The 26164-nt window shown below is 33.9% G+C and overlaps 1 protein-coding gene across 4 annotated transcripts in view; it reads right to left on the reverse strand.

Annotated features, from left to right (window-relative positions):
* The window catches only part of LOC149807080 (neuroglian-like), a 94672-nt gene that overhangs the window by 43170 nt on the left and 25338 nt on the right, over positions 1-26164 (reverse strand). For all 4 annotated transcript variants that reach the window (XM_089961634.1, XM_089961643.1, XM_089961619.1 and 1 more), the window contains 6 exons: positions 22946-23030; positions 19587-19689; positions 11648-11867; positions 7170-7320; positions 5962-6090; positions 1995-2097 (listed from right to left, as the gene is read on the reverse strand). In XM_089961634.1, coding sequence (XP_089817760.1) covers positions 1995-2097; positions 5962-6090; positions 7170-7320; positions 11648-11867; positions 19587-19689; positions 22946-22997 — 758 coding nt within the window. In that variant the 5' untranslated portion in view covers positions 22998-23030. The remainder of the gene's footprint in view (positions 1-1994; positions 2098-5961; positions 6091-7169; positions 7321-11647; positions 11868-19586; positions 19690-22945; positions 23031-26164) is intronic.

Here is a 26164-nt window from a genome sequence, read left to right on the forward strand (position 1 = left end):
AGTTTTCAATTTTAATCAGATCGGGATTTATCAGAGTATAATAGCAGATTATGACCTAGTTTGCTATTGACTGATTACGGCAGGTCAGGTAGGGCTTCTTCAAACAAGAAAACAATTACTTTGGCTTCTCAACTCATTTACATTTGAGCAAATTATAAACTATTGTAGTAAAACATTTAGTGATATAGGTTGACATGAGCATTAGTTTAATGCAAAGGCAAAGTTTTATACCAGAAAGTGACTTTTTCACCTCTCTCACAAACCAGGAGTGTGTCTGTGAAGCCCAGATTTATAATGTGAATAACAGACATTGAGTAACTTTGATTTACAAATGTTCAGGAAAGTATAATGACTTTGACATAAAATTATTCTTTTAGGTGTTTTATGTGTTGATTCTCATTCACACGTAACAGTTAACCTGTTGAGAAATAATCTATCAAAGATAAAATGTGCAGTCATTTAATATATGGGAAATTAATATCTTTATTCCAGCTTTCATCTGCATTAACCAGAAAGTGTCTTCTCCATAGGAGAATATATATGAAATGAAGAAAAAAATCTACAGATATATATATATATATATATATTGCATATGTAAGTGTTCATGAGACATTCTTTGGTTGTAAGGGTGTAGCACTAACAGAGATGTATCCAATTTTCAATTTTAGGACTCCAAAATAAACAGTATCCATGAAATAAAACACTATTTAGATAAAATCACTAGGAGTAAAACATAAGTCACAGATACCTACCTGTTTTATGTTGTAAGAGTGCAGTAAAGATGCATCATCTCAGTAATTTTTAGGATTTTTTGAAAGATTAGTAGCTATAATCAAGCCAAAAAAATTGTGTACCATGATTAACCATTGCCAGTTAAACATTTTATATATACATGTATGTATATATATATATATATATATATATATATATATATATATATATATATATATATATATATATATATATATATATATATATATATATATCCCAATTACCATTTATGTTGACTGCTCCATTGGCCAATTGGTAAGAGCAGCATCTGCCCCAGATAGGGGAAGTTGCAGGTTTGCACCCGGACCTAGTCATACCAAAGACTTGCTTGGAGCTCAGCATTAAGAGGTTAGTGTTAGGACAGATTGGCTTGGTGTCATGATAATGTGACTGGGTGGGACATGATGCTGTGACATGTCTGCAGCATGAAGCCCCAGTGCTAGATATCACTATAAACTGTCACACTGCAGACATAGCAATATGACTGAAATTTTTTTAAAGCTACATTAAAAATCTAAAACATGGACATACACACACACCTTTTATTTTGAAATAGTATGGCACTAAAACAAATACACTCAGTCATTAGCATAAACAGTGCCAAGATAATGAGTTTCAGCAATTAGCCTGAATAAAATTACTGAAGTGTGAAACTTAGATCACAGAGACATCTTTTTTTGTAATAAGGGTGCAGTAGTTTTATATGCATCCCCTTGTTACCAAGTTCCATGACTCTGTGTCGGACAGTATACAGTATACAGTAGTTTTATATGCATCCCCTTGTTACCAAGTTCCATGACTCTGTGTCGGACAGTATGTATACAGTAGTTTTATATGCATCCCCTTGTTACCAAGTTCCATGACTCTGTGTCAGACAGTATGTATACAGTAGTTTTATATGCATCCCCTTGTTACCAAGTTCCATGACTCTGTGTCAGACAGTATGTATACAGTAGTTTTATATGCATCCCCTTGTTACCAAGTTCCATGACACTTTGTCAGACAGTATGTATACAGCATGCAAAAAAATACAGGTATTCATGCCCTAGAATATCAGTTGTTCAGATAATCAAATTTAATTAATAGGTGATTTGAATTGGGGGGGGGCATGGAGTAGTCAGTAAGAGTGCACATTGGATACATGGTGCTAGGATGATTCCAGTCTAATGGACTAAAGTCTCGCTATCTGCTATTGCAGGCAATACAATATAAAGGCAACTTACTCTCCACCAAATATACACTTTATCTTCATTTCTTGTCCAACAAGAAAAAATTGGTTTGATGGGACAGTCCATTGTTCATAGGCTGCTATTCTCTTTCCTGAGACTAGAAAATTATAAAATGGAAGAAAACATATTATATATATTGGAAAAAATCACTCTAACTTAGCAAGGAAAATTCCTTGCCCAATTGCCCTATGGCAACTTTTAAACTTTTATGTGTAAAAATGTTGTTTTTTTCAAGGGGGTAAAACTAATTTAAATTATGTAATACATACCTGCTACCGTTGCATCGCTCTCCTTTGATCGGAATGTAGTGCCCAGCCTAAGCTAATTATTCCATTCTCCAGTTAGGATTAGAGGGCCAGAGATGAAAACAACGTTATCACAGTCTGATTCTTTAGTCACAGCCAACATATGGAACAGCATCCTCTTTTGACTTGGAACAAGAGTATAGAACGTCAGAATAGGATGGGAGAAGGGAACCTTTACAACAGTAGCAGGTAAGTATTACACAATTAAAACTATTTTTACACACACACACAGTATTACATTATCTGTTACTATCACATTATTTAATTTACCATACAGGAGGGAGGCCAATGGGGTGGGGTGGGGGTGGGTAGTGTGATTAAGAGGCCAGGTCTGCAAATGGATCCAATAGCTGGAGGCAGAGGCCAGTGGCCGAAGCATAGATGAGGGAACAAAGCAACCTTTCTGCTGCCAGATGAACTCTTTTCCCCAAGAAAGTTTTCATGTAAACTGAAGCTCCGAACCATCAAGTGCAGGAGCAACAGAAGGTCTGGATGAGATGCTAATATATGAAGCAAATTCATTGATGTGGGTTTGGTCCTATGTGCAGGATAGATAGCCCACTTTATCTAACATAAAAATGAGTGTTGATATATCATCCTTCCCCTCTTGATGGTAAAATGAGCTATAATCTCCCTTGATGCAATGGCTTGATATTCATGATATACCACATCAGAGATTGCATTAGGTCCAGTCAAATACCTGGATGAGGTGTCCAGAACAGATGGGAATTATTACCAATATCTAATTCCTCATGAACGGAAGTCTGTTCTCGGTAATGCAAGCAGAGGGCTATATCAGAGATATTGATCCATCATGGCAAAACTGCGAGTAGAGGGACAAACCAATAAGAAATGTATTGCTGATTTGACCTGCCAACTGCCAAAGTAGTGAGGAAGCAGGACGTGTAAGATAGGAAAACTAATTAAGCTCCTGAGAGCAGTTCAGATGGCATCTCTTTCTGCCAGTTTAATATCCATGATAACTTTGGCAAGGGTGGAATTGAAATGACCAGAAGATCAGATAAGTCTTTGGTTTGTTTGATATCTTCTCTTCCATGATAGCACTGTAGTATGCCAGTGATCGTGGAATGGTTACGGTTTATTTGTGATTAGTACTAACTGTTTCTCATCGATGAGTCATAGAAAGTTAGCTATTGAGGTATGGATGTCAACATTGGTATAAAGACTGCTTTGTGCACTCCAGTCAGATTATATTTCATTGCCTTCATGTGCCTATAAATTGGATAGCCATAACACTTGAGGATACTCAGCAGCTAGTTGTGAAACCTGTTCTTTAAACATCCCATTGTGCAGGTTCAGTAATTCTGGGTTGGAGTGAAACACATGCCATTGTGAACTCTTTAAGTCAGATGAGGGAATATCTCAATTCTGGTGATTCTGTTGTGATTGATGAGTTTGATCCAATATTTTCCATTTGAGTGTAGTAATCAGGAAGAGGAGACACTCAGATTTGCTGATTCCTGTAGACTCCTTATGGATTTGAGTTGATGGAGAAGTGTATACATTCAGCCATTCCAGTCTATAGAAAGAGCATCAATTATTCAGTCCTTTTGTGTCCAGGATTGAAAAGACAAGGTTGCAATTTTGGCATTCCACCTTATCACCAATAGATCCGTCATACCAGTAGGTCTATTCCAATGAGTGTCTGTTGAACGAAAACTGACAGATGAAGAGACTACTTCATTTGTATTAGTTCGTTCTTGCAGAACAGTGAGTCTGCTAATACATTAACCAGCTTAGTAAATGTTGAACTTAACTGTGGATTGTCATGGAGGACACCACTTTAGAAAATCCCAAACAAGAAGGCAAAGGTCTGAGTACTTGTTCCACTTTGCTGCCTGAGGTGAGTCACCATGGTGAAGTTATCAGACAGAAAGAGAACTTCATTCTTATGTAAGTTCTCCAGCTACCAATAAGTAGCTTTCAAAACAGTTTCCATCTCAAAGATGTGGACATGTATGTAATGACCCTGAAGGGGTTACGCTTCTGTTGTACCAGTTGTACAAAATGGTAGGAGACTTGCTCCTCCAGCCTGCTGTGTTCAATCCATAGTGATCATGATTGCCTGAGGATGTGCTTGCAGAGGTATTGCTGACACAAGTCCAAAGTGGTTTCCTTGCCTTCATGATGTGAGAGTTGGCCCAATGGTCACAGGTTTGGTCTCCACTTGCACCACCTAATCATTTGTATGTGAGCCCAATAAAATGAACAAGGAATAAAATATCTGCTACTGCACTGAGCAAAACTTGGATGGCACAGAAATTCTATAGCAGATGGATTGCTCCAAATAGGCATGGAACCTTCCATTGCATCAATTCAAATCTTGTTCCTGAGGGACACATTCTTTTTATTTCAACATCGATTACAGACCTAGTTGACTGAATCTTAAATGGGTACAAGGTTGGAGATGTTCTTCTTCACAAGGAGATTGAGAGTGAAAGGAGAGTAAGATGTCTTGCTTCAAAATATAACTTGTCTGTTGCTTGCAGCCTGTTGTAGGTGAATCGTAGAAGCTCTGGAATCTGTTTGAGTGGGGGTGTGGAATCATGCCTCTTGCAAGTCCACACTGATTGCATAGTCTCTGCGATGGATGGTGTTAGGACCTGTTGTAGCATTCCATCACAAACTCAAGAGCATAAGAGAGTTGATTGAATGTGCTAATATCGGTTGAGGACCAACTGATAAGTGATGCACTGTAGCTGAAAGAACCCTAGTGGAAGGCTTGGTAGGTGTGATACTGAGTCCCCAGGAAACTATTGTTGGGTCCCCATGTCATCATGGTAAATCTTTCCCATTTAGCCATGAAAATTGGAGCCTTCTCTGAGTACCAGATTAGTGATAAGGGTGGGATTGGGACCTGTATGTATGTTATTGGTGATAGTGATTCTCTCACAGAATGCTGGTAAAAATGATAATATGACCTCCCTCTGACTCTTCCACTTAGCTTGGGAGTTTTTTTATATTATTTCGCCATGGAAAGTGCTCTTGAGGCTAGGATGGGGTATGGGATACTGAGCCATGTATCCAGTGCATAATTCTGATTTGCAAGACTTTAAGTGAAGCTTCTTACTCTTCTTTATTGTACAATCCAGAAAAAATATGGTTTGAACCCTTGTGTGCAAGAATATGGTTTTATCCTCCAAGCTATGATTGATTTCTGTCCATAATATGCAAGTCTGACATGTATTCAAAGGATGACATCCAGATGCATGTTGAGTCATTGTCAGACTGATCTTGCCCAAGGTCTAAATCTGCAAGGCATTGTTGAGCAGACCCTTTCATTATACATGCAGTGAGAGTCCTGTTTATAAATAAACTTGTGAATATCCATGCAGAATTACCCACTATGATAAATGCCTAAAAAAGTGTGCACATGACCTTTACAGGTATAATTAAAGCATTGCTATTATTAGTTAGAAAGTGGATGCTTACACTAATTCTAGTAACAATGACCATTAACACAATCAATACTGGAAAAATAAACTGTGTTTAATGGCACTGCTGCAAATAAAAGTTGTATGGTTAACATTGGAAGATGGATACATATGACTTGATGTGTGCTAATCTGGTTAAACTAAAACTGCATCATGAATATTTCATCCCAATATAACAGTAAAAGCAGAAGTTTGACTTACTCCCATTGACTTGTACAACAATCTCTGGACCAAAAACACTATCCCTCATGAATGTGTTAGTAACCATGCATATATATGCTTTTCCATCTCTGTGATCCTCAGGTATTACATTTGTAATGCGCAGCCTCCCTGAAAAATTTAGGTAGAGTACAGAATTAATTACTGATATCATGACTTGGTTTTCCCATGCTTTAGCATCAGGAATATTGTAATAACCTCCATCTGTCTGTCTGCCCATAATTCAGTTTCCTCCTGAACCATTCAGTTTCACCATCTGTAAGAGCCAGGTGTAGTTTCTGTACCCCTTCCTTTGAATCCCTGAGAGGGAGGAGTTTGAGGTCATATCTACAGTTACAGTTACAATTAAAATGAAATTCTGAAATATTGTTTGACTGAACATTATGCATGCAGTAACTGATTCAAAGTAGCACAAAATAATTTTACAAATTCTGGGTTATGTTTCATGGAACAAAGCTATGGATGGTTCTGGATTAAGTCCTTTTAGGATCCTATGCACTGAAAATATTATTGTGCCCCCCCCCAACATGTGAAACTCAGAAAAAGAATATAAAAAACTAAAACATTAGAAAATACCAGTGTTGCCATCATTCAAAATCAAAATACTTGTACATGCAGATAGAAATGGTCATAGGTAGTTCATTAAATTTTATTATCAACAATTGATTAGAATTTTTGTATGGTGCCCCTGTTGGGCTGGTGCCCTAAGCACATGCTTAGTGTGCTGGATGGGTAATCCAGCACTGGCAATGGGTGGGGTTTGGAGAATATGCTGTAAAACATTGTATTTTGCCTTGTCAAGAAATTCAGAACTAGGACTTATGGTATTTAATTTCTCCACTGAAATTTAGATTCAGGCATATGTATTTTGAGGTAGAATGTGTTTATTTCAAGTGCTGAATAACAATGAATCACGATCTGACAGATTTTTTGTACATTTGCTACAATCCTTGCAAATTTCATGTTGAAAATTCATAACAAAAAGGGACCTGGCTGCTTCTCAATCCACACTAACATCACTAATTTGTAACCGAAATCTGAACTTAATGAAACCACTGATAGTCATAAGTCATAATACATTACATCAGAAATAAAAATGCCTAATGCAGATTTAAAAGTAATTATATACTGATAGTTTTACTCAATGCAGCTCAAAACCAGTTAGATGCAAAACCAATGCTCTGACCTACCTTCAAAGTCCATGGATATTCTGCTATCATAATTAATGGTTGTCCATTGTCCATCAGGTTCCTTAAGAATCCAAGACACATCTGCTTTGGGGACACTCTCGGGTGGCACACAATTTAAGGTTAAGGAAAGCCCAGCTTGTGATCTATAAGTCTGAAAAGTAAAAGTGTATTATTATTATTAGTAGTAGTAGCAGTAGTAGTAGTCTTTAGAAGCGTCATCAAACAAACTATGTGAAAACACAACAAGTTGGGCAAATCTTATTTTGGGGCCCATTTGCTTGTGCAAACTAACTGAGCAAGTTACCTTGTCCAAACAAGCTATAAGGCTGAATAACTGGAAGTTTTTACATTGATATCAATTATCTTGAAGGTAAAGTTATTGGCATCAGTTTTATTCTATTTTTTTCATCCAATTTCTCATTCTTGTCTGTTCATTCTCTTCCAATCTGACTTATGCACACGTTAATACAGGGTTTCTTCTAACAAATCTAGTCTGATACATATGCCATTCTAGTAAAATCTGACACATATGCAATTCTAATCAATTCTGACACATGTTATTCTAGTGAAATATGACACATATTGCAATCAAATGAAATCTGACATATACCATTTTAGTAAAATCTGACAAATGTGCCACTCTAGTAAAATCTGACATGACATTCTAGTAAAGTCTGACACATATGACATTCTAGTAAAGTCTGACACATATGACATTCTAGTAAAGTCTGACACATATGCCAATCATATGAGTGTGTGTGTTTATGTATGATTTGGATTTTTAACATAGCTTTAACATTTTTTTAGTCATATCACTTGAATGGCTGCAGTGTGGCAGTTCATAGTGATGTGTAATTGTGAGGCATCATGCCGCAGATATGTTGCATCATGTCCCAGGACCCACCCAGTCACATTATCCTGACTCCAGGCTGACCAGTCCCAACACTAACCTCCTAATGATGAGTGCCAAGTGAGGCAGCTGCTTAAGTACCATTTTCTATACAACTCTAGTATGTTTCAGCCAAGGTTTGAACTCATGACCACCCTCATCTGAGGCAGACATTCCAACCACTTAGGCCAATGGAGCAGTCCCAGTTTAGTAAAATCTGACACACATGCCATTCTAGAGAACCTTACATATGCCATTCTAGTCAAATCTGACACATATGCCATTCTTGTAAAATCTGACACTTATACCAATATAGTGAGATCTGACACATATGCCAATCGAGTGAAATCTGACACATGCCATTCTAGTAAATTGTGACACATACACCATTCTAGTAAAATCTGATGCATATGCCATTTTAGTAAGATCTGACACACATGCCATTCTAGTAAAATCTGACATGCCATTCTAGTGAAATCTGACACATATGTCAAGCAAGTGAAATCTGACACATATGCCAATCTAGTGAACTCTGACACATATGCCAATCTAGTGAAATATCTGACTCATGTGCCATTTAATATATGCTTGGATTTCCATAAATTACTTGACTTCATTGCTTAAAACACTAATGTTCCCAATGCAAACTCAAAGTGCAAAAAAATTAAAGCTATAAAATATTTAATTGCTGTGATATGAAAATACAATCAGGCCACCTACATAAACATACAAACATGCAAATTAAATTTAGAGTGGTTTTTGCTAAATCAGAACAAAATGATTTTTTCAAAAAAGTGTAATTCCAAAATTGTAAAAAAATATTAAATTACTTATCTAATGGACAGAAAATTTAAATATTTTATCTAAATATGAAAACAGACATGCATGCCAAATTTCATTAGTCTACATCAAGTGTAATTTAATAGAACCAGATTCTTGTCAAAAAAGAAAATGTGTGAACAAGAAAATACCCAGTATGTTCAATACTAATGCCAGGGCCCCAAGTGGCCGAGTGGTCTAGAGTGCTCTCCATTACGGATCACTGCCATCTGGAATCCCTGGTTCCTGCATCACAAACAGCCATGTTCTTATTCGATTACATAGTTACTGATTTTGTAGACATTTTCAGGCAGTAAAAGAAACTAAGCCATTTACATGACTGTGTAAACATTTTTACCCCAATTTCAATAGTTGTTTTTCTTATGCAAGTGCAAGCTAGACTGACTTTTATTTGCAGGTCAGGAGTTTCAATAAAAAATAATGAAGCAAGAGAAGCTGAAAAACAAGAAGGTGGAGGGAGGAACAGGGGAAAAGCACATTGGTGCCATGAGGGATGGGGGCTTTATCCCCTCCATAAGTTAAAATGGTGATCATGTACCAACTCCAGTCAGACTGTCTTTCCTTGATGTGCAAGTTGTTTGAAATTTGTGTATATCTGTGTGTTATTTTCTTTTGTGTATAATTCATACTGTCATTTCCTATCAGGGTGTTTTCCATATATAATTCATGCTGTCAATTCCTATCAGGGTGTTTTCTGTATATGATTTATACTGTCAATTCCTATCAGAGTGTTTTCTGTGTATAATTCATGCTGTCAATTCCTATCAGGGTGTTTTCTGTATATAATTCATACTGTCAATTCCTATCAGGGTGTTTTCTGTGTATAATTCATGCTGTCAATTCCTATCAGGGTGTTTTCTGTATATAATTCATGCTGTCAATTCCTATCAGGGTGTTTTCTGTGTTTAATTCATGCTGTCAATTCCTATCAGGGTGTTTTCTGTATATAATTCATACTGTCAATTCCCATCAGGGTGTTTTCTGTATATGATTTATACTGTCAATTCCTATCAGAGTGTTTTCTGAGATTTTATGGGTTCCATCCTATTAATCAGAGAAACATTTTATCATACAGAATCATCAGGTTCATTAACACTGATATTGAACCACTCCAATATATGCATAGTTCTTTGAATGAAATGAATATCCCTTATTAGCTGACAGAAATCAATTTAAAAAAGGTTGAGAAATGAAGCGATGGGAAAATGCAAATTGCCATGTGTTACAATAATAAAGAAAATAAGCATGGGAAATACAGGTTGCCATGTGATAAATAAAGAAAATAAGCATGGGAAATACAGGTTGCCCTGTGATATATAAAGAAAATAAGCATGGGAAATACAGGTTGCCCTGTGATATATAAAGAAAATAAGCATGGGAAATACAGGTTGCCATGTGATATATAAAGAAAATAAGCATGGGAAATACAGGTTGCCATGTGATATATAAAGAAAATAAGCATGGGAAATACAGGTTGCCATGTGATATATAAAGAAAACAAGTACACTTAAGGCTAAGAGGAAGATACCATGTGGTGTGGGCAAAGCCCTGGGCAGAAATACTGTAAGCCTGCTTCACAGTAGGTTGTTCATATAAATTTACAATCTACTGCAATGGCATGACACTTTATTCAGACACTCTAATAATAATAAAGTGTCAAATTTCATGGTTCCTGATTTCAATGACTGTTTTGCTTTTAATCATAATAAAATGGACTTTGGGATGGTCACATTCACAGTGTTCCAGGAACATTTTCATTTTTTTCCCAGCAAATTTATTAAAAGCCATATGTCATGGTTGAGACAACATTCTTTGATAATGGAGTCATAAACCTCCATTACATGAAAGAGAGCACTTAATATCTTTTCTTTAGTTCAGCAGTTTAGGTTAGCCTAGCTGAAGAAGATGTAGAAAAAGTATACTTTTTAAAACCAAATAGTAACAAATGATGAGGGACCAATTGCTATATCGAGGTTCTTTACAAATGAGAGACCATGCAATACCAAGGCAATTTATTACAAGTGATCATACTATACCAAGGTGCAATATAATAATGGGCCATGCTATACTGAGGTAGTTGATAAGGAGGGACAATTCAAAACTGGTATACTATTATATAGACCATGCTTGACAGAGGAACTGTATAATGCAGGACCACACTAAACTGAGTTACATTATCATGTTGGACATTACTAAATCAATGCATTTTATAATGTGGGACCATATTAAACTGAGGTACTTTATGGTGTGGGACCACATTAAATGAGGCACATTGAAATGTGGGACCTTACTAAACTGAGGCACTTTATAATATTGATCTTGCTTTACTGAGTGATGTACATGTATAATGTGGGACCATACTAAACTGAGTCACTTTATGGTGTTGGACCACACTAAATTAGGCACATTAAAATGTGGGACCTTCCTAAACTGAGGCACTTTATGGTGTGGGACCACACTAAATGAGGCACATTAAAATGTGGGACCATATTAAACTGAGGCACTTTATGGTGTTGGACCACACTAAATGAGGCACATTAAAATGTGGGACCTTACTAAACTGAGGCACTTTATAATATCGATCTTGCTTTACTGAGTGATGTACATGTATAATGTGGGACCATACTAAACTGAGGCATTTTGTAATGTGGAACAATGCTAAACTGAGGCACTTGATAATGTGGGACCAATGTTCTGATCAGGTCTATGGGAACACATTATGTGTGTGAACACCTTCTTTGAAAATTACCTTTCTTGGCTCTGGGGCAAACTTTCCCAGCTTTGCCTGCCTTAGTGTGACTATGATACTAACAGAGGTTCCATAATTATTGCTAGCAAAGCATTGATACATGCCCTCATCCCTGTCTTCTGGTCTGTTGAACACAAGGGTACCTTGATTTGGCAGCTGTACCACTCTCTCTTCCATATCTCTAAGGTTGAAATTCATCCTATTAAACAGCCAGGTGTAGCTAAAAAAACAATTTCCTCAATAAAATCCATGATATTGTATCATGTCCTTATAAATTTACAAATTTATTTGTATAAATTATTTATATTTGTTGCCACTGTTGTGGTCTTAACATGTGAAAAATAAAAACAAAATCATATCTAAAAATACTGATTTCCCATCAAGCAAGAAAGCTCTGAAATACTGTCAGCAAATAGGTATATTAATTCTACAAAGAAATAGTTTTTGGCCTAAATTTATATGATATATATATATATATATATATATATATATATATATATATATATATATATATATATATATATATACAGTAAAACAAATTACTGAATCAGATGTTCATATCATTAAGTACTGCTAATTGCTACAATTATACATATTTCTAATTCTGACCAACACACATTTTTTGTAATGTCACAACATCATATTCATTGATTTGAGCATTACAAGCATACATTATTTGCTATGTTACTATTATACGAAATCAGATTCTTGAAAAAAATTACTTGCCGATAAATCAAAACTAATTTTGTATTGATGGGGGCAGGGAAGGGAAGATAAGCCCATGATTTTATGTGATACTTTTAGCTAACTCCAAATCAAGAACTAGGAATAAAATAAAATAAAATCTTTTTAAGTAATATCACATCAGAATTATGCCATATTTGTACTACAAAAAAATAAAGTTACATTTTTACTTGTGGCTTTAACACTTATGAAAAAAAATTCAGGAACCTCATGAACAAAATAAATTTTATAATATTTTAATCAGAAGAAAGATCCCTAATTATTTAAGATTGAAACAATATTGAAGAGATTTCCCAAGGACAAATTTAAGAAGAGCTTCCTGCTGGACACTGGAAATGAAAGTTTTGCTTAATATAATTATTCATTAGGGCTGAGAACTTATTTTCTTAAGTCACTTGTCCCAAACTCACCCCACCTCATGACAGTGACCCAGGGGTCATATTTAAGAATATTTTAGATTTATTATGTATATTTCTGCTATGGTTGCATATATTAATTTTAATTACTTGAAAATGTCACTGTACTTGTAATTTTTGCATGCTTAACTTTTTACACTCCCCCTTGCATGGACCCCAGGAGCAGAAGCCAGGGGTGACACTACTTTCACAGAAAGTTCCCACAGGGGAATCATAACTACAAGGTTAAGAAAATCTGCACAATAATTAAAACAGGACAGGGTTTCACAATCTCCCTGATCATAACAATGATATTCAAGTTACCCTAAATGTAAATTTAAGATTATATAGGTTTATTCATGTTACAGTAGAATTTTTATCCCTTCAATTGTTAGATACTTTGTCTTATATTATTGCCTATAGTATATGTTATTTCATCCTGAAGAACAAATCGACTGTTGCAAGTCTGCCGGTAAATAAAATATCATAGCTATCTACATGTAAAGTAAAGTAGAGGACAGCTGCTAAGCATTTTGATAACAATGCTATAAGAAGTGAAGTTCTCATCAAGATTATCTTTCTCATTTTATGCATGCAACACTATGGAAAGATTGGTTTGGTTTTGTGGGGTTTATGTGATAGGCTATAAATGGCTGTCATTATGAAAAGATTGGTTTGGTTTTGTGGGGTTTATGTGATAGACTATAAATTGCTGTCATTATGGAAAGATTGGTTTGGTTTTTGGGGGTTTATGTGTGATAGGCTATAAACAGCTGTCATTATGGAAAGATTGGTCTGGTTTTGTGGGGTTTATGTGTGATAGGCTATAAACAGCTGTCATTATGGAAAGATTGGTCTGGTTTTGTGGGGTTTATGTAATAGGCTTATAAATGGCTTTCATTATGGAAAGATTGGTCTGGTTTTGTGGGGTTTATGTGATAGGCTATAAACAGCTGTCATTATGGAAATATTGGTTTGGTTTTGTGGGGTTTATGTGATAGGCTATAAATGGCTGTCATTATGGAAAGATTGGTTTGGTTTTGTGGGGTTTATGTGATAGGCTATAAATGGCTGTCATTATGGAAAGATTGGTCTGGTTTTGTGGGGTTTATGTGATAGGCTATAAACGGCTGTCATTATGGAAAGATTGGTCTGGTTTTGTGGGGTTTATGTGATAGGCTATAAATGGCTGTCATTATGGAAAGATTGGTCTGGTTTTGTGGGGTTTATGTGATAGGCTATAAACGGCTGTCATTATGGAAAGATTGGTCTGGTTTTGTGGGGTTTATGTGATAGGCTATAAATGGCTGTCATCATGGAAAAAAATGAAGTGATGTTAAGATGTACAGTGTATTGTTGTGTAAACTGTAACTAACTCTGTCCTTCACCATGTTTATCTAAAAGATAAAGCCAGGGCCTGCATGTTGTGCCCACAATCAAAATATTGCTGAAAATCTTTATCCAAAACCATCAACATGGATGACAAAGATGGCAGAGAGGTAACTGCTGTGTCAGCCTTCCTACTAACATGGGCCTGACAAAATGTCACACACCATTCAAATTCCTTTGCACAGGCTAATAAAGTTTCCATGACACAAGATGTCATAATTGGTTGGTGCAAACTTTTCAAAGCAATCTATCTATTCGTATTATTGTTTAATCAAAATGACAGAAAAATAATTTATTGCTTGATGGTGAAAAATCTTTTTGTCTTAGAAAAGGCTTTCAAGCTGTGACATTCTAGAGTCCAATAGAATTCCAGGGCAGGTGTTTTATCATAATTTAGGCTTAACCATGCTTACTATTATTATTTTTCAAATAAACAGAAAACTACTTGTATTGGTTGTCTGCTCTTGATAACATCAGATGGAAGTGCTCATCTCTGTCTAATTCAAAATTTACCTAAAATTGTGCCTTAGCAATAGATTTTGTTCTCTTACTGTTTTTGGTCCCACATGTAAATTAACTTTATCAAAAATATATTGTCTGTTTGCATAATAATTTTCTTCTGCTCAACCTAATGAAAACACTTTATGAAAAAATGCAAAACAAATTCTATAGGATGCAATAGTGTGTCAATAAATGTTTTTTTTCTTTCTTGATATAGGCTTTCTTTATCCCATGACTTTTATTTATTTTAGCAAAAAGAGCAAATATTATGTGCAGCCCGTGGATTATTAATCCAAGAATTATTAATCCATGGAAATGAAGGGGACAAACAATGGCCAGAGTCATGCACGATAGATGAAATGACTTAATCAGTACCAGGCAAAACGTTTATGATACATACTACATTACTACAGTAGATATTCTAATCAAGTTTTATTGTCTGTAAATCTGCAGTTATGTGGATTCTAATCTGTGCTCAGAGTCAACAGTGAATAAACATTTCCACCAATACAGTCTCTTACTAGGCCCCGCTAATTACTCTATCCTCGATAGTCACCAAATACAATATGCTAATCTTGTTGAGACTACTCTGTGCCACTGCAAACAGTTCTGCATAAACACGTTTTCATGAATATAACCATATTGACATTATTTTACCAGACCATCTGCAACACTGGATGTTATTGATAGGACTGCAACAACAATTCTGATTGGTGCACCTTTGGTGGTTGCTGTTGCCGTGATTCCAGCCATACTCAGAGAAACAGTTGCTGCTGTGGCAATTCCACAAATTGCATTAGCAGCACATGCACATTTGTATTTTATAAATATTTAGGTTTTCTTAGTGAGTTCATTTTGCAGTTGCAGTTCTGCTTCAATTAACTTTTTTCATTTTGGTAATATTGAAGATACTTCTATTAATAATGTAACTGTGTATTACAATTGCTCCAGTGCCAGGCTGACCTTGAACATGTGTAGCACTCAATGCAACTAATGGCCTTCATACTGCGTTAAGTGACTTATTCTTGAAACAGCAATAAAGACCACAAATCTAACATAATACTTGTGCTTTAACTAATATACATGTTTCATAGTATTTTGATAATGTTTCCATGGATTTTCAATAGTTTTAGAACATTTTACAGAACATATTACACTGATTACAGAACATACTATACTGATTACAGAACATATTACACTGATTACAGAACATATTATATTGACTACAGAATATATTACACTGATTACAGAACATATTTTATTACATGCTCATTTTTTTCCCTGTTAACTTTACATTGTCAGAATCGTGCAATATTACTCGATACTGAACCCACGTGCCAATACACATATAGCATTCACATGCATAAAGGAACTACTTTCTATTGTAAACAAACAATGGACACAGACGCCAGCACTTTTGATTTGTAAACAAATCATGTACACTCGTGTAAGAGGCGCTTTATGTGTGGTTGTTTAAATTTGTTTCTGAATGAACTAAAACAGATGTTTCATGGACTGCCACATACCAGCTGCTTTGGCACATTCCACATTGATACAATGTTTCAGATTTAGGCCAGCTACAGTATACAACAGACACAAGAAAGGGTCCTTACAAATAACATACAAGTGACAAGTTATATACTGTCTTCTTTAGCTGGTGATAAGAATGGCAACAAAAATATATAATTTCAGTTTTACATCCTGAATTTCCTCAAAATGTACTTTCTTAGTTCTGCAAATCCAAATTACATAAGCCATGTCATAGGTTTTCAATCTTGATTACACATTTTGAAATTGTACTGTAATTTTGATGATAAGTGCAATTACATCCTCCTTACTGCACTCAAAATGAAATAAGCATTAAATTCCATAACATCTTTTTGATAATTGCAATTGAAAGACTTCATATTTTCCCCACATTATGATTTCAAACATTCAATGACAGAAACAGAAACACATTAATGCAGATGTCAACATGCTTCTCCCTAGCTTCTTCATCCCATGTATTTCATGTGGAATTATCACATACAAATCCAGTCCATAATCACGAACTTTCGTATAATCGAAAAAAATACCAAAATCTATTCATTCCAGATCAAATAGAAAAGTTGTTGCAATGCACCTTCATTCACAATATGACTCCAAATTTCAATTTTAACTAGATATGCCATTTTCTTTTGAAAGTTATGTCAAGCACGCGATAAGTTCAAATTTATCTGGGCGGAGTTATGTGCACAGTAATAATGTTGTTGTTGTGTAATGATGAATATGTGCTTGTGTATTTAGTTTGGAATGCTGCATATATTCAGTTACTTTGTTTCATGTAGTGTATTTTGTTAATATAATTAAGCATTAGGTAGAATAAAAAAAAATAGCATATAATAAAAAGGTTACTGCATTTGTATGGGAAAATATGAACTCGTTTGGTTGGATGGATATACTGCACTCCCAAGGTCATGCAGTATTTCCATTAAAAAACTTGTTCATATTTTCCCATACAAATGCAGTAACCTATAAATACTGACTACAGAATACATTATTCTGATTATGGAACATATTATATTGACTACAGAATATATACTGATTACAGAATATATTATATTGATTACAGAATATATTATATTGACTACAGAATATATTATACTGATTACAGAATAGATTTAAATTGATTATGAAACATATTATATTGACTACAGAATATATTATACTGATTACTGAACATATTATATTGACTACAGAATATATTATACTGATTACAGAATATATTATATTGATTACAGAATATAATATATTGATTACAGAACATATTATATTGACAACAGAATATATTATATTGATTACAGAATATATTATACTGATTACAGATAATATCATATTGACTACAGAAGATATTATATTGATTATGGAACATGCTATATTGACTACAGAATATATTATATTGATTACAGAATATATTATACTGTTTACAGAACATGTTATATTGACAACAGAATATATTATATTGATTATAGAATATATTATACTGATTACAGATAATATCATATTGACTACAGAATATATTATATTGATTATGGAACATGTTATATTGACTACAGAATATATTATATTGATTACAGAATATATTATATTGATTATGGAACATGCTATATTGACTACAGAACATATTATATTGACTACAGAATATATTATACTGATTACGGAATATATTATATTGACTACAGAATATATTATATGGGTTACAGAATATAATATATTGATTACAGAGCATATTATATTGACTACAGAATATATTGATTATGGAACATGTTATATTGACTACAGAATATATTATACTGATTATGGAATATATTATATTGACTACAGAATATATTATACTGATTATGGAACATATTATATTGACTACAGAATATATTATATGGATTACAGAATATAATATATTGATTACAGAATATATTATATTGACTACAGAATATATTATACTGATTATGGAACATATTATATTGACTACAGAATATATTATACTGATTACAGAATATATTATATTGACTACAGAATATATTATACTGATTATGGAACATATTATATTGACTACAGAATATATTATATTGATTACAGAATATATTATATTGACTACAGAATATATTATATTGATTACAGAATATATTATATTGACTACAGAATATATTATACTGATTATGGAACATATTATATTGACTACAGAATATATTATACTGATTACGGAACATATTATATTCACTACAGAATATATTATACTGATTACAGAATATATTATATTGATTACAGAATATAGTATATTGAATATAGAACATATATTGATTGCAGAATATATAGTACTGATTACAGAATATATTATATTGATTACAGAATATATTATAATGATTACAGAACGTTATATTGACTACAGAGTATATTATACTAATTACAGAACATATTATACTGATTTCTCATTGAACATATACTGATTACAGAATATGTTAGCCTGATGACACAAAAATGGTGTTTTAACAGACATTTAGTGAATATCAACCGACAACAGAAAATCAATGCATTGCTCATTTGGCATGGGGAACACTTATATTAAAAGCAAAAGTATTTTCATTGCAAAAGTAGAACTTGCATGAATTTGATTTTAAAAAATGTTGATACAGGCTTATAGGTTCCAGCAACTAACTAAAAACTGGTTCAGTATTTATTATATTTTTGTGTCAATTCTTTTCTCTAATGTCTGAAAATATGTCAGTGATGCAGTGTGAACAATGTTGTTTTGTTTCCTTTGAGTTAAAAAAAAACAGACACCATGCTAACGAAAATATACAGAGAATACTTTTGTCTGAAAGGAAATTAACAAAAAAGTATTATATTAATAAAGTACACATGCCCTGCGAAGATGACTTACTTTTAGATAGATGAGTCATCCAGACACATTCATAAACAAAAACTTATTACTCTCCAGTAAACGATGCCCAAGAAAGTGACTCACTGATGTATTATATAGTCAGTTCACTATTAGTTAATGTTAAAATGTAGGAGTCAAAATTACCAAGATGAATTTACACACAAAGCTGCATGACTCTGCAAATGACAATGCCCGAGAAACTGGACTTACCACCACAACTTTCATCTATACTCTCTTGTAAGTCAAATCCAATTCCATATTGTACAGACCAAAATCTGCTATTGTAAAATGGCAGATCTGGGAAGGGCAGTTTGTTAGGAGTAATCACTAGATCATTTCCTATACTGTTTGCTGATGGACTCAAATTTATATGCAAGTGAAGGCAGCAAACAATTTTGTGGATGAATGGACAGATGCAAAAGAGAAACACAAAATGCACCTTCCAGATTCAAAGTGGGGCATAATTACTGAAAAAGAGATTACGTATACATACTTTGGTTTTGGATTTCCATCAGCAATGCAGGGAATTTCCACAGTTTCTCCAGATTTAAAAAAGATCTCCCTGGGTGGCTGAATAATGTGAGGGGGTCGATTTACTGAAACATGAAATGGAACATGATTACCATATATTCATGCTTTTAGTAGAATCCCTGTTGTTGCATAATGTGCTGGCAGATGAAGACATATATATATATATATATATATATATATATATATATATATATATATATATATATATATATATATATATATATATATAATAATAATAATAATAATGCTTTATTTATAGAGGGTGACTCATTAGTCAAGGACTATTCTCCCTTGAGGCCCTCTTAAGGAGAGTATAACAATGCACATTATATGAAGCTGGCAATAATTACTGTTTATTTTAACATGTTTAGTATTAAAATACTAAATTCCATTTTCTGTTAGAAACACATACATGCTCATGATATCTTTTCTTAAATATTCTAATATTTTCAGCAGATTTTACATGTAGTGGAAGCTTATTCCACAGAACTGTGCCAGAGTATTGAAAACTCTTTTTAAATTGCTCTGTTCTTGGTTTTGGTATTAGAATGTTTCCATGTGATATTGATCTCAACTGGTATTGTGCTGAAAAAGGCCTGAATAAGTCTTGAAGATATATATATATATATATATAGAGAGAGAGAGAGAGAGAGAGAGAGAGAGGGGAAAGAGAGACAGACAGATAGACAGACAGATCACATGCCCTGCAACCTAGAGAAGTTCAAACTTTTCTGAGCATGTAAAAAGTTTCTTTCACTTGCCTAGAATCTGATAAAGAATATGAAAAACAAAATGAAAACATTTGTTGAATTTCATGACAACATACATCCAGAGAAAGAAAATAAATAGTGGGACTAATCAACCTCCGGAGATACTACTGTCTGAGGGAAGGCACCATGTATTATCATTAACATAAATCAGATCAAACCACAAAGACTTGTATACAGCATGTAAGGACCAATCAATGTAAGAAACAACATACAGCCTGGTCTGCATTACCAACCTTCTGTTTTGATTTCACGTACCTCTTCCATTGTGTTAGGAGCTTGCCCTATGATTCCATATATGATTTATTAAATTTTTGTTCACATAACTAAATTTAATACCCCATGCACATTTGTATTCCTCCAAATACAGAAAATGCACAACATCACAACTTTCTATGAATTGTACGTAAGCAATTTGTATTAATTTACAAGCATTTCTGATACTTTCTTAGTCTCTTCACTTGATCATTTTTAAGATTGCACTCTCTTGTTTGTCAATTTCTGCCAGTTCATTGGCAGCTGTGCACCTTGTAAATACTTCTACATCTTTACAATTGACAATGACAATGACAAATTTGGTATTACACTCAGGTTAAAGCGTGCAAGATATGAGGAAAATATTGCATTTTGAATGAGTGAATCAGCCATAGATGATCTATTTTTTGTTCACAGTACATACAATTCAACTCAGATTGAAACCACTCCAGTGGCCTAGTGGTTAGAGCATCCACCTCGGATGCGGAAGGTTGTGGGTTCAATCCCCAGCTGAGTCATACTAAAGACTTACAAAAATGGTACTAACAGCTGCCTCGCTTGGCGCTCAGCATTAAGAGGTTAGTGTTAGGACTGGTCAGCCTGGTGTCAGGATAATGTGACCGGGTGGGATATCATGCTACATGTCTGTGACATGATGCCCCAGTGCTAGACATCACTATAAACTGCCACACTGCAAACATCATAGTGACATGACTGAAAAATTGTTAAAGCTAGTCATTAAAAATCTAAATCACACACACACACACACTTAGCTCAGACTGACAGCATTATTAAATTATTACAGTGGAATAAATTACTAAATATAGAACAAAAATTAATCTTTAGTAGACTCATTGTTTTATACTGATGAGCCTATGGTAGTTTTCTCTTTCATTAGTAAAAAAAGAGAAAAGGAAAGAACAATAAGCACATCGAGTAAAGATGATTTGAAATTAATGAAATTTTGATAAAATAGTATCAGTCATTTTAGATAGACTTCTTAAAATACCAAGTTTCCCAGAACACAATAATTCTTTAAATTTTGGTACATTTGTTCTCATATGGAAGAGCAGAACCCTACCTGGCACTAAACAGATACATGTATTGAACTCGCAGCTCAATGAAAAGGATTGTCAGCTTGAAAACAAAGCCAGTTGACAGCTCTAATCAGCATAAATTTATTCCTATGAGTCATGTATGTCTCACTATGAATTTACTCCTATGTGTTGTGTATGTGTCAGCAAGAATTTATTCCTGTGTGATGTGTACGTGTCAGAATTATTTTTTCCTATGTGTTATGTATGTCAATATGAAGTTATTCTTTTGTGTTGTGTAAAGGATCCTTCAAATGATCGTAATGCAAGGGAAGTTACAAATACCAGCAAATGTCTAAAATGTCCATAGATTTTTCTGCACCAATTGTACAATTAAATGAATACTTATGATCAGACTCAATCTGTTATTGTTGTTGTTGTGGGGTTTAACGCTATTTTTCAGCACAAGATAGGCTATACATGGCAGCCAGTATTAATGGTGGAGGAAGAACCAGGGAAACCCTGGAAAGAACCATCAACTTGCAAGAAGCTACTGGCAAGCTTTCTCACATACCCACATTGGCAAAACCCGAGACTCGAAACCATGCAGACAGAGGTGAGATGGCAGTGATCTGTAATGGTGAGCACTTTAGACCACTCGGCCACAGACCCAAATTGTAAAACAGTATTAATAGTACAGGTGAGATCATACTCAAATTGCCAAACATTTTGGATTTATCCCTAAGTGTTATTTATGTAAGTAAGAATTGATTCCTGTGTTGTGTATGTGTCAGAATCAATTTAATCATATATGTTGTGTACATATCAGTATGAATTTTTTCCTATGTGTTGTTCATATCAGTATGAATTTATTCCCATGTATTGTGTATGAAATTATTCCTGTGTTCTGTGTATTTGTCTATGTGTATTTATTTCCCATGTGTTGTGTATTTGTCGGTAAGAATGTATTCCTATGTGTTTTGTATGTTTCAGTATGAATTTATTCATATATATTGTTTATATGTTGGTATGAATTTATTCTTCTGTGTTGTATATAAATTTACTCCTATGTGTAGTGTATGAAATTATTCATGTGTGTTGTGTACGAAATTATTCATATGTGTTGTGTATTTGTCAGTATGAATTTATTATTTTATGTTGTGTATGTTAATATGAATATTTTCCTTTGTGTTGTGCATTAAACTACTACTATGTGTTGTGTATGTGTCAGTGTGAAAGAGATGTTGCAGAATCTGGTAATATACCGGTGGCATAACTGGACACAATAAGCAGCACAGTGACAACGTTTTGCTTCATCTTCTAATTGTTGCACTCCACTCTGTAACTAGCCTGGAATGGAAAAGTATAAATTTAATAGATGCCAACTGGCAATGAAAAGGACATCAAAAGATTTATCCTTCTCTTACACACCTATTATGAATAATATGAATAGAACGAAGAAATATTAATGTGTACATGTATGTAAACTGATATCTATCAACTGTTAACTTCATCTTTATTTTATTTACATGTTAATAAACTGGCTACATGTCTCGTCTTAATCTTATTACACCTTAATAAACTGTTTACCTGTCTCATCATAATCTGAATAAACTGTTTACCTGTTTTATCTTAGTCGTATTTACACCTTTAGAACCTTTAGAAACTGTCTACCTGTACTCATCTTAATCATATTTACACCTTACGGTAATAAACTGTTGTGAAGAGGCGTAAAAACGGGGTGATTTCTCAACATCCATTTTTGATTCTGCAGGTTATATATTGCTGGCAATATGAAGTGTAAGTAAGTATAGTGTTACAAACAAGGGGTATTTGCTCTGACCGAACGGTGTCAAACCCTGGCGCGATTCCGCTAGAAGTCATAAGTTTACCCTAATTCCAAAAACTTCATTACAACTTTTGTTGTAAATTAGAAAGCCCAGCGTGTCCATTCTAGAAATAATTTTACTCTAATCAATAGAGGACTACATATCTCGCAACTTTCCAATTGTCTAGCAACCACACACCTGCATGGTTTGTCTTCACCAACTTTCCATACCGTCACCATTTCATGCCGTAAAACTATGCAACTTCTTCTAACACAGGGAACTATTTTTTAATATGCCACCTTAGGCCAGTCAAATCTTTTGTGGCACATTTCGCCTGTAAAATATCAGCAGAGAGAGTGAACAAACCACTTGCTGGAAGGTCCATTCTTGAAAAATAAAGCTTTCTACGAAAAATGAAAATAAAATGTCAATAACATCAAACCGAAGCCTCTAACATAAACCGAGAGTTTCTTTAATTGGGTTATTTGGGGGGTTTTGTGTTACTTTATCGTTGTTGTTCGTGTTTTTTTTAAAATTTTGTTTACCCACCGTGACACTTATTTGTGGTCACAATCCTCAATGCTGCTATAAATGTGTGAGTAATTAAATCATTATTATATCAGTAAAGGAATCTTACACTAGTAGATTAGCTAGAGAAAGATTAGAAGCAATTAGAAGACATCTTCCTGCAAGAACGTCAAGAAGCATGAGCTGAATATGCAAAAGGTACAGAAAAATTATTTAAACCTGTTACAAAGGTTACTGAAAGAGTTGCAGAAGCTACGGAAGGTCTTCTTCCGGCAGTAAGACAAACTGCTGAGCAAACTGAAAAGATAGCAAGAAGAACAAAACAGACAAAACAATTTAAGAGATCTTCCAGCTAGAATAGCTGCCGCTGAACCTCCACCAGAACTTGAAAATGAAGAACCAATTACAAAAAGAGAAAGGAAAGAAAAAGAAACTGAATTGTTTAACAGATTTTCCAAAATGACTGTTGATGAAATTAAGGGATATAAAAAAGTAGACGATTTAGCTGCATTTGCCGCTGCGAGTTATAGTTTTAAAAAAATATACATATTTAAAACCTGAATATGGTCGTAGATCAATGTCAAAAGATACTTGGTACAAGTGGGTATATCGAATAAATCAAGGAGGTGATGAAGTCAGAGATAAAGATGATGTTAATTATATTGCATACAGAGATACAATAGATAAATATTTTAGATGTGCAACAATATGTTAAAGCTAAATAACAAAAACAACCTGAAGATCAATCTCCTCAGCAACAATTAGATAAACTTAGAGGTAAATTTAAAATGAAGGGTTTACAAGCTATCGAGCGTGCGGATTATGACCGACTAATAGATTTGTTAGAAATTATGATAAAATAGAAAAATATGTAAGAAAAAAAGATGCTAAATCTTGGACAAAAGATGATTGGATTGAAAATATATATCTTGTCATATCTAATCATGCTTCTACTATTGATGATGTGGATTTTTTTAACATTTAGGAACTATGTGATACAACAAGAAGAATCACAATTTCCTCCTCAACCACAATCTACTCCTCCTCAACCAAAACAAAAACAACAACCTGAGGATGACTTTGAAACTCTTATTATAAATAGATTTACATCTGATGGTTTAGAAAATCAAGTATTATATGCACAGATCATTTTGGGTTAGGACATTTTGCTGCAAAATATGATGAAAGAGATAAATATTTAAAACCTCAATATGTTGCATCTACACCAGAAAAAAATTGGATTAAAGATGTATTTTTGACTAGATATGGTCGTAAAAGTATAATAATAAAGATGAACTTCAAGAATTTATGAAAATTGTAAAAGGAATTATAAAAAATAGATGAATCATATAAGTCACAACCAAAAGAACCTACAGCAAAAGAAGAACAAGATGTTCTTAGCTGGATGGAGCCTTCTCCAAAAACCGGAAGTGGATTAGGAATTTGTCCTGACGGAATTCTTGTCGATGTTAATCGCTTAGAAATTCTAATCGGAGGAAAACACGCAGGAAATAATTCTTCAGAAATTATTAATTAAATATACTGATATTTGCCGAAGATTTTTTTTACAGGTAGTGTTATGGATCGTAATGTTTATCATTCTCTCAATAATGAAATTGTCGATGATTGTTATAGAGACTAAAAACAATTAATTAATCAACATGTTATTTTTAAAAAATGATTATACATCATGCGTGCCTGAAATGGTTAGGGTAGTAAATTCACGATTACCAATGTATAAAGTTATTTACGGACTTGGACTTGGTGATGTTGTTCAAAGTATATTCAATAGGATAGCTCCAAAAGTAGTACCAATTGCAAAACAATTAGGTATGAAAGCTTTTGAGTTCGTTGGAAATAAAGCATTAAGTTATGTTGGTGATTTTGCTGGTAAAACATTTTCATCAGTCAAAGAAAGATTAGCTCGATTAGTACAACGTAAACCATATCCAGCAAAATTACCCAGTACTGAAATTATGCCTGCAAATGTTAGTAAAATAATAAATCAAGCTGCAAATCAAAAACTAGCAGAGTTGGTTGATAATGATGTCGTTCCTGTAAAGTTGACTAATAAAATTATGCATGTAGCTATACCAAAAGAAAAAGAAAAATATATATCAGCAAGTT

The sequence above is a fragment of the Sinohyriopsis cumingii genome, chromosome 1 (assembly GCF_028554795.1).
Source record: "Sinohyriopsis cumingii isolate HCF-2022 chromosome 1, ASM2855479v2, whole genome shotgun sequence".
In the NCBI taxonomy this organism is placed as follows: Eukaryota; Metazoa; Mollusca; class Bivalvia; order Unionida; family Unionidae; genus Sinohyriopsis; species Sinohyriopsis cumingii.